The 17,283-nt window shown below is 42.6% G+C and overlaps 1 protein-coding gene across 4 annotated transcripts in view; it reads right to left on the reverse strand.

Annotated features, from left to right (window-relative positions):
* Positions 1 to 17,283, reverse strand: part of LOC309798752 (transducin-like enhancer protein 1) — an 88,865-nt gene that overhangs the window by 52,915 nt on the left and 18,667 nt on the right. For 2 of the 4 annotated variants that reach the window (XM_082611328.1, XM_082611327.1), the window contains exons 5-6: positions 6,509 to 6,571; positions 4,572 to 4,646 (exon numbers count right to left, since the gene is read on the reverse strand). In XM_082611328.1, coding sequence (XP_082467454.1) covers positions 4,572 to 4,646; positions 6,509 to 6,571 — 138 coding nt within the window. Of the gene's footprint in view, positions 1 to 4,541; positions 4,647 to 6,508; positions 6,572 to 17,283 lie in introns of all 4 variants that reach the window. The other 2 variants (XM_082611326.1, XM_082611329.1) reach the window with 1 other exon arrangement.

Here is a 17,283-nt window from a genome sequence, read left to right on the forward strand (position 1 = left end):
GGTCTAATCTCAAACACCAACATCCATGTAACCACCAGAACAGACAAAGGAGGAGGTGACCTGCTGCTGGGAGCAATCGCCCCTTCACAGGAGCCTGGCCAACTGGACCCAGAGATCTGCTACTGGTGCCGAAAGAAACCAGGCAGACAAAACCTCAGTTCAGGGTGTCAGCACCACATGCTCGTTGAAGGCTGCCAGCCAAGATCTTACCCCCACAAAAGCCATGCAAGGTAAATGGTATTATCCATTGTCCTGCAGAAGGACGCTGATAGAGGTTAACTGGCTGTACAAGGTCACAAAGCTAAAAAGTGGCAGTGCCGGGACTTCCCTGGTGGTCCAGTGGTTAAGAATCCACCGTCCAATGCAGGGGACACAGGTTCAACCCCTGGTCTGGGAACTAAGATCCCACATGCCGCGGGGCAACTAAGCCCGTGTGCCACAACTACTGAGCACGCAGGCCACAACTAGACAGCCCGCAGGCCACAACTAGAGAGAAGCCTGCGCCCCGCAACAAAAGATCCCATGTGCCACAACTAAGACCCAATGCAGCCAAAAATAAAATAAATAAATATTTTTTAAAAACAAAAATAAAAAGTGGCAGTGCAAAGTGTCCCAACCAAGTGCATCTCATCCTAGGCCCAGGCTTTGTCCAGGTTAACACAATACAAATGGTCTTAGAAAGATGAGCATATAACACTGAGAAGTTAGGCAGTAGGTACTTGGTTAGAAATAGATATACAACTATGTAACTGTTTTAATAAAGAAAATCACACTCTGCTAATTATTCTTTTACTCTTCTACTTTTTAATCAAAAAGCAACCATGTTTCTTTAGGGGGGTGGGAAAACTTGGCTGAGAAGAAGCACAAGGGGACTTCCTGCGGAGGTGGGAACAATCTGCACCCAGAGAGGAATGTGGGCTACAGGGTGTGTGCATGTGCCAGTGATCAATCTGTACACTCAGGAGCTGTGCACCTCACCTGTGAATTACACATCAATTTTTAAAAAATCTGCGTGTGTACAGGTATGTATATATCCATATCTATATTTATATGATTTATATTAATTATACGTGATATAAACCCAATTATATGTGATATAAACCCAATTAAAAGATAACACTGATTATTTGAAATCCCAATCTCAACTTAAAATCAATTATGTAGTATCAGAGCAGGTAGAAGAGAGCTCTTAGTTCCCACCTCCCCAAATACTACAATGGGGAGTGATCTGAAGAGCCCGTCCGTCAATTTTCCTTTCCTTCAGGTAGCCGTTAGCTATTCCACAAATAAAATGTTATGTCAGTCAATAACCTACTTCGTTTTGAGCATTTTTAATAGCATTCCAAACTAAAAAAAAAAAATCTTTGAGGAATGCTGATTAAATTGTGGAGACTATCCTGATGTTTGGGGGGAAAAAAACCCACCAAGGTTCAAATAAATAAGTTTCCTTCTCACAATGAACTTGTTTTCTCAAGTACAAGGGAGTTTGTGCCAAACCAAACAAACCCTGTATCTATTAAGATCTCTGCATTTTTATTGTTACAAGAACGTAACATGTTTAATAACAAAAGAGCTTATAAAAAGCAAAATTCAAAAAGTAAGGTTGCAGTTATTAGTCTGCCAATTAGCAAATATACCATCAGTCAAGCTGTTAAAAAAAGTATAACAAAAAATATCTCAATAGTTTCTCCAAGTATCAAATATCTAAAGAAGCTTATCTTTCTTAAATACCAGGAATCTATGTAAGTTGAAGGCAGGTGCTGTGGTGAAAAAGATGTAAAATTCAGTATTTTCCGTCAGATATGAGAACTACGTTTCCTATGCTGGTGAGAAATGGGCACCATTAATTCACTCTACAAAAACGGAAAAAACTATAACCTCTCTCTTCCTCCTAAAAGAGCAGCCACGGTCCCAGGACACAGCTGAGCTTACCTAGAAGCCTGGTGTCCTTGAGAAGATTTAACTTTTTCCAGGTTTGCTAAAGAGAAATATCTGTAGCCCTGTCAAGCAAGCAGTAAGCTCCTTGATTGTACCTTAAAGGGAATGAGAATGTTTCAGCTCATTTGCATTTTAAAGGGTACTCTTTCATGATCTTTCACACTTGTAATAGATGTCTAAACCGTTAAATTACTATTTCTTTTCTTAGCTTGAAAGTCGATGCAGACGAAGAGCATGGCCTCTCCCAGTGTTCTTTACCCTAAGTCGGTCCCCGAACAATACTGACAGCTGCTATCAAACCGGGCTGCATTTACCCTGCGCGCAGCTGCTGCTTGTAGGAACAGACAGCCTCCCAGAGCCTCCTCCCCTCTGGGGAGACAGGCTGACACACTGCATGTTCAATGAAGGGGTGCAAAGGTCTGCTGAATTGTCAACCCAATTTTATGCTACTTCGATTTTCCAGGACGTGCACAATTCCTTTCAAGCAAAAATCAAGCATATGCCACAGCATGAAACTTATGGTGCGGGATAATTATTGATCAGTACAAACTTTAAAAGAGCCTGCTGACATAAATTAATATACTGATCCAAAAACTACAATTATAAAAGCCGCACATGCCAGTATGCTGAAGACCTGCAACTGGCGTTAAGTCTTGTGCTGGGCCCAATTCACTGATTTGGGTTATTGTTGCTAGCTATCGGAGCTAATCTGCCTTTATAATCTCAACAACATGTTTCCTGGACTAAAGCCATTCATAAAATTAAGTGATTCATCTGCCCTTCCAAAACAACCTGCTATTTTTATTTTCTGATTCAACTCAAAATGAGTATTACCTATAAACATCTGGTTAACACAATTTCCTCCTTTCTAATGGATAGGATTGGGCAGTGCCTTTGAGAATGTAAGAGTACAAAGTTTTACCACTGAGAAATGATACGTAAAAATTTAGAGCCTATCAGAAAACAAACATGTTTCACGAAGTGTAACTGGGTACTTGAGAACTGCTTTGCATATGTTTTCCTTTAATCAAAACAGGCTTTTCCATCCTCATTCATCTGGGCTAAAAAATTCTGTGCTCGAGCTACAAGTACAATTTGCTATTAGTCTTTGCTAATCAAACACGGTACATGCAAAAGTACCAGTGAATATTTGATTTGATCTCTGAAATAAAGCAATTCATTACACAAGAAAAGGGTACAGAAGGCAGCAGACAAATGCAGATGTAATTGTTTTTTTTGTTGAATGTGATTAGAGAGCCCACTAAGTAACAGTCAAAAATGTGACACTAAGGGGGAGAGATGCAGAGCCCAGACCTGTGGGGAAGAGGAGGAGGGGAGAATTGTTTATGCAGAGCTAAGCTGTCAAGTGTAATAAAGCAGCTTGAATAAAATTTAAGCTGAAAATCCACTGAAGCTCCCCATTTCAGGGAGGAAAAAGCTATTAAAAGGAAATGAAGGTCACCCTCCCAGTTTATTTCACCTAATTGACTGCCAATAGCTTACCACAGGCAACCCGACTGCAGATCTGCAATTGAGAAACTGATGAAAGGAGAGTTTTCAAGCTGAGGCTCATTCTTTAATCCTCCTTGGCTCTTATGTTTTTTCTCCATCTCCAGTTGGGATGTAATTTTAAACCCTGATGGATTAACTGGTTCCATTGTCTGTGGCCATCACTGCACTATGGCACTCTTAATCCGTACAGCAGCATGTCTAATTATCATTACAAAGTGTCTGAGGGAACTATAAAGACCAGCAGGGCATCTTCTCACAAGCAATTAACATAAATTGATAAATGAGTGATTTGAATCCGCTCAAGGCACTCACATATGAATAAAATCAGCAAGGACGGTCCCTTATTTCAGCTACTTCTTTCGCTTAGTCTGGAAGGGCAGAAAACATGAGAACCGTCCTGGATCCTGCAGTGAGGGGGCGGGGGGATGAACTCATGCAGGGGATGGACCCAACAGTTCACCAGGCTCATTAATGCAGAGCAAATGACTTGTGATTGACAACCAGTTGCCAGCAAGGAGCACTAACTGAACTCAGCCCAGGAGAGCAGAAACCTGGTGAAAGGCTAGAGGGCACTAGGGCAGACAATGATCACTTCTTCAGCGGCAAGAGGGCTTTCCTTTCATTGGGGTGCCACTTAAAAATTCATGAAAGAGGCACAAGAAAAGCAAAACAGTTATGCATAGGTTCTAATACCCTGGGAAAGCAAAAGGCAAAAAAGCAAAAGACAACGAAATGAAATAATGCCGAGCTACGTCTCGACCTCACTGGGATCTAAAGTTAATACAACAGAAGTAAGGAAAGTATGTATTTAAAACCCTTGCCAAAGCTTTAACCTAAGGGAGCAGGATAAACTACATTTATTTTTCCATTGAAAGGAAGATTTATTTTTTCTTCCTCTCCTAAAATTGTCTCTATCATCTCCCTTATGCTAATCTTTCTTCCCCTACACACCTCAGCATACCTGACACTGCCACCCCCTGCCCCCAGCCCCGCTTATCAAATGGGTTAAGATTAAGCGACACAACACTATATATAGATAGATAGATATTAAGCCAACAAATTAAGAAGAAATGAAAGCTGGTTATACACACTGTAGGAGGTAGACCTGGTAGGCCACGTACCCCGATGATGGCATTCAGCTCTGCCATGGTCACCTGTTTGGCACGTTCGACAGCCTGGGCCACCTGCTGTTGATGCTTTGAAAACAAGGAGAAGGAAAAGTGTTAGCAAGGCAGCCAAGACTTTCACTGTACCTTCCAACAATAAGACAAATGCCACATGCGGTGCAGACTGAAGTGTAGTATGTCTTTAAATGTGAACTTGCTCAAGCACACACTGTTCCACAGAACACACAGACAAACGACAAAGGAAAACTGAGAGCGGTGCATCCCTTATTTCTAACCAACACCAGTTACCACTTTACTTCTGATGGGAATCTGGGGCTCGGAATGGTAGAAAGTCAAAGGAGGACATCAAAAATGGTAACGTGAGGCCTTAGAAAATAAACAGTATGGGATTTGGAAGATCATCCTGGTTCTCAGGAGGGGTTTGCTATGATAAGTTTGAGCAGGAAAAGTTTACAGCCATTTAAAAACACCCCTTTTGATACTTAAAATTTAAATATTAAACCTGCAAGCACTTCTCTGGTCAACAAATCTCAACCCACCAGTTGGTTTTGGAAACTCTGGGAATTCCTCTCCTCCTTTAGCCCCTAGATGTTTCACCCTCCACAGGGGAAAGGAAAGACCCCGCCCCCTGCTCTCCCCACACACACTCTGAGATCACAGGCTGGGAACAGCCTGTGCACCTCCCAGCTCCACCCACAAATAAAAACAAAGCCACAGGTCTCTTTGGGAGAAAGGAGACTCTAGCAGAGACCAGGATTACTAAAATCTAATGAACAACAGGCTTCAAAAGGCCAACAGGGGACCTCCCCGATGGCGCAGTGGTTAAAAATCCACCTGCCAATGCAGGGGACTTGGGTTCGAGCCCTGGTCCGGGAAGATCCCACATGCCGCGGAGCAACTAAGCCCACGAGCCACAACTACTGAAGCCCGCACGCCTAGAGCCCATGCTCCGCAACAAGAGAAGCCCGTGCTCCGCAACAAAGAGTAGCCCCCGCTCGTCGCAACTAGAGAAAGCCCAAGCGCAGCAAGAAGACCCAACGCAGCCAAAAATAAATTAAAAAAAAAAAAAGGGCCAACCAATCTAAACTGTAACATCGAGTAAATGCTATACTGGTAAAGGCTGCCATAATAACAGCAGAGATGGTGCTACCCAGCATGGAAAAGTAGATGCCAATGAGAACAAGCACTCAGTATTCCAGCTCCAAGGCCCATAAGTTTTTCACTGTCTCAAGATAGAAGCATCCTGTACACACTTAAAACAGTTTTGCATTTATTAGCTTGTATCCAAAAGTAAAGGCAAAACTAAAACATTACTGGTTTTGAGTCATAGATTACTCACATAAAGAGCTTTACCCTCTCAAATATTAAGGGTAAACTTCTACTACTTTGTAACTTAATAAAATGGCTTATGTATGTATATAACTCCATAAGCTAAAGTAACATGAACAGGTAACATGAATGGTCTTATCCTTAATAGCACTGGCATCCACTCCGTCCATGCACAGCATTAAGTCAACCTGCCCTGATGTACGAGGACAAATGAAATACCTGCTCCCGTGGTCAAGTCAACCCTGATGGAACCATTTTTAAAATGCAGTGAAAGAAAAGCTCTCTAGAGAAAGGACACGTGAATCATCAGTAGCTATCAAGCTTATTTATACTACTCCTCTGAGGAAAGAAAAGCTTTATGCTGGATAGTCGTTTTGCAGTTTTCCACAGAAAAAAATTAATTTAAGGTTGAGCTACTGTCACCACTTCTACAGTGTCCCCTCAGATCTGTGAGATGGAACAGCAGGGGGTTTACACACTTCAGCTGTAACAGATGTTCTTCACACTTGTTCCTCGTGATAAAATTAACATCTTAAAACTAGCTAATTTGCAAACAGAGAAGCAACATAATTGCACTTTAACAGCTGAACAGTTTTACTTACTTCCTGAGACAGAAATGGGATGACTTGTGCACAAATCGTATTCAATCTCTTGGCGATTTCAGTCTATAAAGACAAAGCGATATAAATGTTTAGTATATTTCATAATCAGTTCAGAAAGATAAAACTTCATACCCAACATCTGAGTCCTCCACTGCCTCACTCTTGAGGGCATAAAATTGCTTTCCCAGGCTATGTTAGCCATGTTTATCTTGAGATAAACAGCAGATATTAATCCCACTTGCAAAGTAAGACATAATCGCACGCGTTATTGGTCACTTAAGAGATAATGGGTAGTTTAATTGAGTTGGAAAATCTACGCGGTTTAAGGCTACGTAATCATTAAACCTGGTGGGATTGCAAACCTCTCCGAACACTTATTCAATTACGGCGTATCAGGGCACATTCATATAGCAAGTTCATTCAAGCTGGAGTCAGAACCCTGGGGAGCGGGGGCACTGCCAAAGCAGTGTAGCTCTCAAGATAAGGTCTAGAGCGAGAGTGGAAGAAGACCTCCTTCCCGCTTGTCTCAATGGCTGCACAACTGAAACAGGACGTTAATGTTAGTAAGCCTTCACTAAGCCTCAAAATTTCAAACAAGCCTAGAAAACACTGCTGAAACAGAACTCAAGTCCACAGTGACAGTCAAGTCAAGGTATTCTGGCTATCTGTAAAGTTTTACCACAATTCAGCATCAAATGCCAGGACCTCACTGACAGGGCCCACGGTTCCACTGAGTTTAGGAAAATGTGTCCTGAGTGTCTGCGGCACGGGCTGTTCTAGAGAAAGTAAGAAAAGTCCCTGCTCAGCTCCAAATGCACAGCAGTCCCTCTACAAGAGGGACAAACTGGCAAAGAAGGGAATGAAGTGTGCTGTGCTCCCAGGCTAGGGTAGGATCCACAGGCCCACCCCACCTCCAGCACCCTCCAGTAATGCAAAGGAGCCCTGCTTTCCTCTAACTCTGAAGAACCAGTTCTGTTTAAAAAAAAAAAAAAAAAACAGTCATCCGAAGAGTCCCACGTTGGCCTTATTTATTTCATCATTTTCTGTCAATGCTTACTAATGCTGCCTCTATTACTGAATTAGGCAATGAAAAGCATTATGAGAAGAAGAAAATTATGAAGCGCAAAGCCCATGGCCCTTGAGAAAGAGAGAATGGAATAAGTGAGACAAAGTAGAAACCTCAGGAACTGTATAATCAAGTACATAAAAAAAGAGCTGCCTTTTGTCCTCTGAGATGATTCCAGTTAACTGAGCAACAAGCCTTTGGTTTTATGGGATTGGATTTAGGCCAACCCAACTCAATTCTCCCTGACCACCAATGAGATAGGGTTACAGACAGTGCCTTGGAAGAAACGTACTGGAAGGGGAAATGACTGGTATAGAGAGAACAAACCCATGACCTTGCTTGAACAAGCGGGGCAAACAGATATGTACATGCAAAAAGGGTGCAGCTGTACTAGGTGCAAACACAGAACTGGGTCAGCCCTACCCAGTTCATTTGATCACAGCCACCCACTCAAGCTAACTCAAGGTCATGAAAGCATGGGCGGGCTACCCTTGCCTTTGCAACAGGGTTCTACACTATGTATCTGGGTAGATGTAAAGGAGTAGAGATGCCCTCTGTGGACTCTGAGGTCCTTGCTCCCCACTTCCTACCTGCCTTACATTCCAAGAGCATTCTGTACTTTTCCCATCTCTAAAATTCCCTTCATGTTTTCCAATTTTAAAAATGACATCTGCTCACTTTGAGCACATACACACAGATGTATACTATATAGAAATACACAAGAAAGTTAAAATAACCCTAAGTCCACCATCCAGAGATTACCACAGTAACATTCTGGTGATCCTGGGAAGCAGCACCCCAGGCTCTCATTATCTGTGTGTGCACAAGCCCAGAGTGGAGAGAGACACTTTGATACCAAGGGGTCCCAATACGTATACTGCTTTTCTGTAATTTGTTATTTCCACTCAAATGTGTCATGGACACCCTCCCACTCAATAAAAACAGATATGAATAAGGACATCATCAATATATCCCACTATACAAGCAGACGGGTGTCTCAACACTCCCAATATCAGGGGATATTTATGTTTCACCTAATTTTCCACAGTTACACACTGTTATGTCGAAGAACTCTCTCCCTGGATCTCTAAAAGGAATCTCTAGAAGTAAAACTGCTAGGTCAAAGTGTATGCATATTTTAAACTGTAATGCATGCTGATAAACTGCCCAGCAGAGAAGTTTACCAATTTACATCATCACCAGTCTATGAGGGTGCCTGCTCCCCCACCCAGTGTCAATACTGGGTTTTGTTGACCTTTTTAAAATCTTTATCCATCTAAGAGATTTTAAAATGACCTCATTTTTATTTGCATTACTTGGATTCTTCCTGAAGTTAAACATCTTTTCATATATTGACTGGTCCACTTTATTTTTCCTTTCTCTTTTTTTCTTTTGGTATTTATTCATCCTTGTCTTTTTGTAGTAGTTCTTTCCATATGACAAATACTGACTTCTCCAGTTTTTCCACCTTGTTACCTGTCTTTCAACCTTGCTTATGATGGATTTTTTGCTGTGAGTAACTTTGTTTTTAACGTGGTCAAACAAAAAAAGTCTTCCTATGTTCCTGGCCTTTGGGTCAGGATTAGAACACCCCCAAATTACAGAAGCCATTCTTAATTTTCTTCTAGTGCTGCTATGGCTGTACTTTCTGCACTTAATTACTTGACCTACACGGAATTTACTTTAGTTTAAGAAGGAAAGATGATCTCCTCTTTAATTAATAATTATATATGTTATTACATAGAGTGGCTTCAAGGTAGAAGTGAACTTGACTGTCAGGGAACAGTTAAGACCTGGTCTGAATGAAATCAACTTGTAAACCTTTAACATTAAACATTTAATATCAAGAACAAAATAAAAGAAGTACAGATTAAAGCACAGACCATATAAACTGAGTTAGAGTAGCTAAGACTGAAACAGGAGGACCAGGGTTAAAGATCAAAGCTCAAACTGATGAAGAGACATCAAAAGCCATACCATTTGTCCTGGGAATTCTAAATAAATGGTCTGGAGAAGCAACGGAAATAAGAACAGAGAAGGATCTTATCCCAGCTGTCTCCTCCCTCTGCCAGGTCTATAAACCCTAATCTTAAAACTATCCTCTGACAAGTGAGTGTAACTTTGATCAAGGAGGCCTGGATTCAAATCTCACCTCTGATTTACCTTAAAATTCTCCGAGCCAGCTATAGGGTACCTACTCCTGGCAGCGTGAGGATGCAACTTATTTCCCTGACGGTGCTTTGGGAGGTCTAAGACATCACCACCACCCCAGCCCTTAAAATAGTCTGGATGGCAGCATAAAAACTGACAGTGATTCTTTAGTATTATCTCTTGCTTCAACACAAGGGTATTCTGATAAGAACTTTAATTTAGCACAAATTAACGAGTAGTAGTGTTTTCCACCCATGCTTCTATTCCTGACCACAGAGTTTACAAGCAGATTAAACTGGATAGTTGACCCTGCTTAAGCAGGTGTTAAGAAAGTTCTGTAACCTTTTCAGACTGCCTTCTTTCTACCTCTTCTAAAGACTAGACAGCTCCAGTAGGGAAAAAACAAAACAAAACAAAACTGCAGGCTAACTGTATTTCCCCCCTGGAAATCATTTTCCTGCCCAAAGCTGAAGACGTATTTGGTACCTGCTAACAGTCATAATGTTTATAAGTAAACTTACCCTGTGCCTGTACTTCTGACACCATGTAAGGCAACAAAACTAAGTCAGCATTCAAGAGCTAGCCCTAAACCAGATTTGTGTGGAAACTTTGTGCCCAGAAACTTAACCAGCTTGGCTAAGGCCCCAGCATCAGGCCTTACTTCAGGGACTGCCACCACCCACTGATGCAGCAGGAAGCAGGAGTCCAAATTATCTGTCTAGAACCAGCTTTTATTCTCTCTGTCGAGGCCAACTCCCTTCTCACTGACTTGCTTATGGTAATACGGTTGGCCCTCATCATCCAAAAACTTGGGTTTGCATCTCAGCACATTAGTATTAGGTGTCCTGAGTTCAGTCACTTCAACCACTGACCCCCAGGTCTCTTATCACCAACCTACTTCAGTGTTTCAGCAGAATCAAGTAAGCTAATATGTAAACTACAGCTGCACTATTACGAAGTGCTTTGCTCTTATCCCAATCCTTCCAGGTCTACCTCAAATCCATGTAGAAGCTGCCTTTCTCCCATAACACCAATAAACAAACTCTAGGCCCTTCAATATTCTCCAAAGCATTTACCATCATTTGGCAAACTAAGACTTTATGTTTAAAATCACATCTTATGTGAAGCTTCTGGACAGTTTCCTAACAGCTTCCAGCATCAAGTCTTCTCAACACAACAGGGAAGCGGGAGAAGACTCTGGCTGAACACTTTGATACAGCTCCTCGCTGAATCCTCCCCACCAAAACTGACCAGAGGGCACACATTCCACATGTGGGACTTTCAAAGGAATGCCTCGCTGAACCAAAATGGAATCCCCATACACCCTAAACTCAATGACCAAGATGTAACCACAAAAACCGTTCCTAACCAGTGTCAGAATAAAGCTCTGTTTATAGTAAGAAATTGTGTCTTAGTAGGTACAAGATTCAGGTACATGTATATTTTAACTGAGTTAAATGGGCCAAATACCTCAAAGGCCAGCAATGAACCAAACCCTGGTACATGTTGCAGAGCTCTTAAACTGAAGACATGTTCTTCTGAGCATCTGAACTTAAGTTTTTAGACTTCATGATTCCTAAAAGCTCGGCTTTCCACCTTTTCACACTCCTCCCACCTCGTCTAATTTCCAGACTGAAGAGCCAGCCTGCTCCCCAACGGCTGCCCGCTTCTCCACTACACATAGAGTAATATATAATGAAGGTTGTTGTAGGCTGAAAGCAGGGCGAGGACTGCTTAAGAGTAATTGCCCATGGGTCTCAAAGCAACCCAGTGGCACCTCGCCCAAAGTCAGCTTACAGAGGGGAAACTCCACCACCATTAAATTGCAAATTGATGGATCATAAAAAATGCCGCTTATGCTGAGGGCTGGCAAACTGATCTTTCTGTTTCCTCAAACCAAGCAGGAGGCCAAGAGAAAAACACAGTGGAGAGCTGGTAAGAAGTGCCTGGCAACAGATAAACCGGCAAGAACGTGAAAACAAAGCACACAAAAGGAAATAGATAATCTCTAAATCCCTTCTGACGGGAAGGTTCAGAGTCTGTGAAATGACAGTCTTCAATACAGAAAAATGTTCAACCTCACCAGCAACCAAATAAAATGCAAATGTTGTTGTAAGTAAAGTGGGTCATTCTGCACCAGTTAAGTTAGTTTATTAAAAAAAAAAATAATGAAATCCAACGATGATGAGTCTTCTGGGAAACTGGAGCAATCACACATTACCGATGACAGAGTAAATCGGTACCGTTGTCTTGGAAAGCAACTGGGCAACGTGTTTCAAGTGCATGAAATTATTCAAACCTTTTGGTAAGGCTTCCCACAGCTAAGAATTTATCATAAGGAAATAGTTCTAATGAAAAGCATTCCATGCATGAAGCTGCTCACTGCAGCACGAGTTTCAAAGCAAAAGAGGAAAAGTCAGGTAAAAATGTAACAGTAGTTCAACACATCACAAACATCTGCAGCTTTTTAAAAACTTAACATTTGCCCTCCTGATAAATCAGTTGTCTAGTACTAGGAGAAAGGGTTAAATACATGACATCAACCCAAAGGCAAGGCAAGTAACCATTTAAAGTCATGTTTATGATAATGATGCTTAAATGGCCAACACATTTACTAGATGAAGCAGGAGGGGAAGAACAAAGCTGTGGTGTCAGTGTGACTGTTTTTTGTTTGTTTTACGAGATATGCATTCGGCCAGCTGTAATTTGATACCCCAAATAAAACCAGTGATTATCCTGCTGTAGCAGAGTTATCAGTGCCATTTTCCCCCCTCCAGTGACCTTGTAGATGCCGCCCTTGATTTATCGTTTGGATGTATTATTAAACAGGGAAGGGAGCAAAGGGTGATCAGGCCCACCACTCCTGTGACTGACCCTGGCACTGAGTCACAAGGATGCTGGCAAACCCTGAAACCCTTTGGGTGCCCGGCCCTCTAACAATCTTCACGTCACATATGGAGAAGCCAATGCCTAAAGGAAATGATTTGCCCAGGATCATAAAGATTAAAAGCCACGTTCGCTGCCTAGTCCTTTCTCCAGGAAGCAGAAGTGGGAAATTGGAACATACTCTAGACCAGAAACAAAGCTGATGTACTCAGCCTTGTTTGCAAAGCAATACAGCCCTAACAGGACCACAGCAGTACAAGGCCAAGGCCATGTCATCGCTCAGCCAACAACGGTACTACAACAAGTGGCCCCAGCCTGTCACTGACAGGGTCACTGTACTCCTGCTGTCTTTGGCAGAAGTACAGTGCAAGGCAAAGTAGGCATTTCACAAGGAGCCACAGTTATAAATTGCAAACCTTAGATAAACAAGTAGCAGCCAAACTGCACTTTTGTCCTCCCCTTCGCAGGCGAACAGAATCAGTGCCTCAGCCCTAACATCAGACAACCTGGCCCACCAGTAAAGCAAAATCCACAAAAACACATCCACAAGTACACCTCTATTTCCTGAAGATGACATCTGATGTGCCTAAAGAAAATTCAAGATGTTTGACTAAAACTGCATACCCAAAATGATATATGCAAAACTCCGCAAATAAACTTCCAATACTCCCCCAACCCCTTTACATGAGGGGGAAAGGCTTCTTGGCCTGGAGACCTCCTTCAGAACACTGGCGAGTCACCAGACCATCTCCCATCCTAGCACCATGCTTCACCAGCATACTCATGAAAAGGGAATTTTATCTGAAGTTCTAATGCATCAGAGTAGCTCTGTTTAAAATATAATGACGTCGATAAATGACTAACCACAACTCGAGGGAAATCCAAATGAAAAGGACTTGGGGTCTCTAAGCTGACGATATAATGGTTATGAGGTTATCAGCGGTTTTCAAACATAAGAATGCATCAGGATCACCAGAAAGGCTTGGTAAAACAGACAGCTGGGCCCACGCACAGAGTTTCTCAGCCAGGAGGTCTGGGGCCCCAACATCTGCATTTCTAACAAGCCCTGCAGCTTGTTGGACTAGGGACCACACTTTGAGAACAGTGCCACTGAATAACCATGACAGCGGCAGCATCTACTTCCTTAGTACACACCAGCTCCAATTACATCCAGGGTCTAAGCATCAGTCAGCATAGGTGCCCTTGGAGACTGGACCGGAAGGTTAAAATAACTCACCTAGGTCAGAAACAGGACGGGAGGTCAGGCCTGCCTTTCTCCAAAGCCTTGTCACAGTGAGAGATGACCACCTTTCTCCAAACATTTTTTTTTCTTTTTTTTTTTTTGCGGTACGCGGGCCTCTCACTGCTGTGGCCGCTCCCGTTGCGGAGCACAGGCTCCGGACACGCAGGCTCGGCGGCCATGGCTCACGGGCCCAGCTGCTCCGCGGCATGTGGGATCTTCCCGGACCGGGGCACGAACCTGTGTCCCCTGAATCAGCAGGCGGACTCTCAACCACTGCGCCACCAGGGAAGCCCTTTTTTTTTTTTTAACATCTTTATTGGAGTATAATTGCTTTACAATGGTGTGTTAGTTTCTGCTTTATAACAAAGTGAATCAGTTAATACATATACATATGTTCCTATATCTCTTCCCTCTTGTGTCTCCCTCCCTCCCACCGTCCCTATCCCACCCCTCTAGGTGGTCACAAAGCACCGAGCTGATATCCCTGTGCTATGCGGCTGCTTCCCACAAGCTATCTATTTTACGTTTGGTAGTGTATATATGTCCATGCCACTCTCTCACTTTGTCCCAGCTTACCCTTCCCCCTCCCCATATCCTCAAGTCCATTCTCTAGTAGGTCTGTATCTTTATTCCCGTCTTACCCTTAGGTTCTTCATGTCATATTTTTTTTCTTAGATTCCATATATATGTGTTAGCGTATGGTATTTGTCTTTCTCTTTCTGACTTACTTCACTCTGTATGACAGACTTTAGGTCCATCCACCTCACTACAAATAACTCAATTTCGTTTCTTTTTATGGCTGAGTAATATTCCACTGTATATATGTGCCACATCTTCTTTATCCATTCATCCGATGATGGACACTTAGGTTGCTTCCATCTCCTGGCTGTTGTAAATAGAGCTGCAATGAACATTTTGGTACATGACTCTTTTTGAATTATAGTTTTCTCAGGGTATATGCCCAGTAGTGGGATTGCTGGGTCATATGGTAGTTCTATTTGTAGTTTTTTTTTTTTTTTTCTTTTTGCGGTATGCGGGCCTCTCACTGTTGTGGCCTCTCCCGTTGCGGAGCACAGGCTCCGGATGCGCAGGCCCAGCGGCCGTGGCTCACGGGCCCAGCTGCTCTGCGGCATATGGGATCCTCCCAGACCGGGGCACGAACCCGTATCCCCTGCATCGGCAGGCAGACTCTCAACCACTGCGCCACCAGGGAGGCCCCTATTTGTAGTTTTTTAAGGAACCTCCATACTGTTCTCCATAGTGGCTGTACCAATTCACATTCCCACCAGCAGTGCAAGAGTGTTCCCTTTTCTCCACACCCTCTCCAGCATTTATTGTTTGTAGATTTTTTGATGATGGCCATTCTGACTGGTGTGAGATGATACCTCACTGTAGTTTTGATTTGCATTTCTCTAATGATTAATTATGTTGAGGATTCTTTCATGTGTTTGTTGGCAATCTGTATATCTTCTTTGGAGAAATATCTATCTAGGTCTTCTGCCCATTTTTTGGATTGGGTTGTTTGTTTTTGTGTTATTGAGCTGCATGAGCTGCTTGTAAATTTTGGAGATGAATCCTTTGTCAGTTGCTTCAATTGCAAATATTTTCTCCCATTCTGAGGGTTGTCTTTTGGTCTTGTTTATGGTTTCCTTTGCTGTGCAAAAGCTTTGAAGTTTCATTAGGTCCCATTTGTTTATTTTTGTTTTTATTTCCATCTCTCTAGGAGCTGGGTCAAAAAGGATCTTGCTGTGATTTATGTCATAGAGTGTTCTGCCTATGTTTTCCTCTAAGAGTTTGATAGTTTCTGGCCTTACATTTAGGTCTTTAATCCATTTTGAGCTTATTTTTGTGTATGGTGTTAGGGAGTGTTCTAATCTGATACTTTTACATGTACCTCCACACATTTTTACAAAACAAAACCAAGGAAAGAACACAAACCGGGGCTGGAGGAACCCATCTGACTACTGTGGGAAACCTCAAACAATATTCATTCAGATGAGTCCACCTGTGGCAATGTAATCTTGCCCCTTCTTCAACCTGATGATTAAAGCGAAACAAAGAGTACCAGATGACAGAACCCCATCAGTGGCTCAATTAATCAGAACACAAGTCGCCAATTATGGGCAGATCCTAACTTTTATGTTCCGTCTCCCCCCTCATTTGGCAGCTCCTGCAAGCATTCTAAACCCCAGCCCTTTCCAAAGGGGCATAGACTCTCTCCTTCCACTGCTCACCTTTCACACTCGCAGCTTCTCTCCAAACAAGAAGGGGTTAAAATAAAGGGAAAGAATAACCTGCTGAAGGCTGCCGAGTTGAGATAGCAACACTAATTGCTCCCATACTCTGGCTCCTCGAGAGGCAGATTGCAAGGGCTCGCATCTCCAGAGAAAGCTCTCGGATCTTCGCAGCAGCTCTCAGCAGAGCAACTCAAGTGCCCTTAATTGTTTATGTTCTTAATGCAGAGCCTCTTGAATGCATTCATTTTTAATAGCAGGCTTGAGTGTGGGGCCCATCAAAGAATGACAAAGCAACTCTATTCACTGGTCTTCCCTCCTGCAATGACAGTCTTCTGATTTATTTGCAAATGACAAGCTTGGCAGCCTCCACTTGAGGGCTGCCCTCTTTTTTTTTTTTAAGAATTCAGTTGCATTTTCCACGATGAAGTTGAGTCTGCAACGCTGTGTATTTGTGTAAATTCTTCCCCCTTCAGTTCCTTCTAATTAATGACTTAAATGTTTTGACCCAACTGTTGCCAAGCAGTGCATTTGGGCTTTACTTTGTCATTCTGGTAAAGATGCACCCTTGACAAAAGCATCGCAGCTGTTTCAGTGCCTGAACAGCACATTTCCATTATTCACAAACCCTTGTTATGGAGTTCAGAAAGTGCTGTTCACAGGAAATTGTAATGACTTGTCCCATGATGGAAAAAGACAGCTCCGGTGGTGTCAAAGGAAAATGCACTCTGTTGCACCACAAGAAGGGTTTCAAGACAAACTCCACGGGTTGAATCACGGAACGCTACCATGAACTCACCACCTATTGTTCTGGGAATGGAAAGAGAGCAAGCCTACACCTTTCACCTTCTTCACAGGTCTTACTCATTAGGGAGCTCATGAGAAATTAGATTATAACATACAGTAGCAGGAAGATCAGTGGGAGGGAGAGCCAGCTACATCATCATGGCATGAAGGCTAAAATTACAATTACGAAAATAAAATATGCCTATGTAAAGACAAAGACTGCACGGGAATATGCAAAAACCAAGTCGCCTCTGAAAACCAGGTTTATGAGAATGGTCTTTATTCAGAACTTGGAATGTTATTTTCCTTGCAATAACACTTAAACACTTTCCTTTTCATCATAGCAACCCTTTAGGCCCGTGTAACCAGTCTTTGGTTGGCACTGACTTCCAAGGGTCTGTGTCACTAT

This window comes from Mesoplodon mirus, assembly GCF_964341445.2.
Source record: "Mesoplodon mirus genome assembly, chromosome: 1".
In the NCBI taxonomy this organism is placed as follows: Eukaryota; Metazoa; Chordata; class Mammalia; order Artiodactyla; family Ziphiidae; genus Mesoplodon; species Mesoplodon mirus.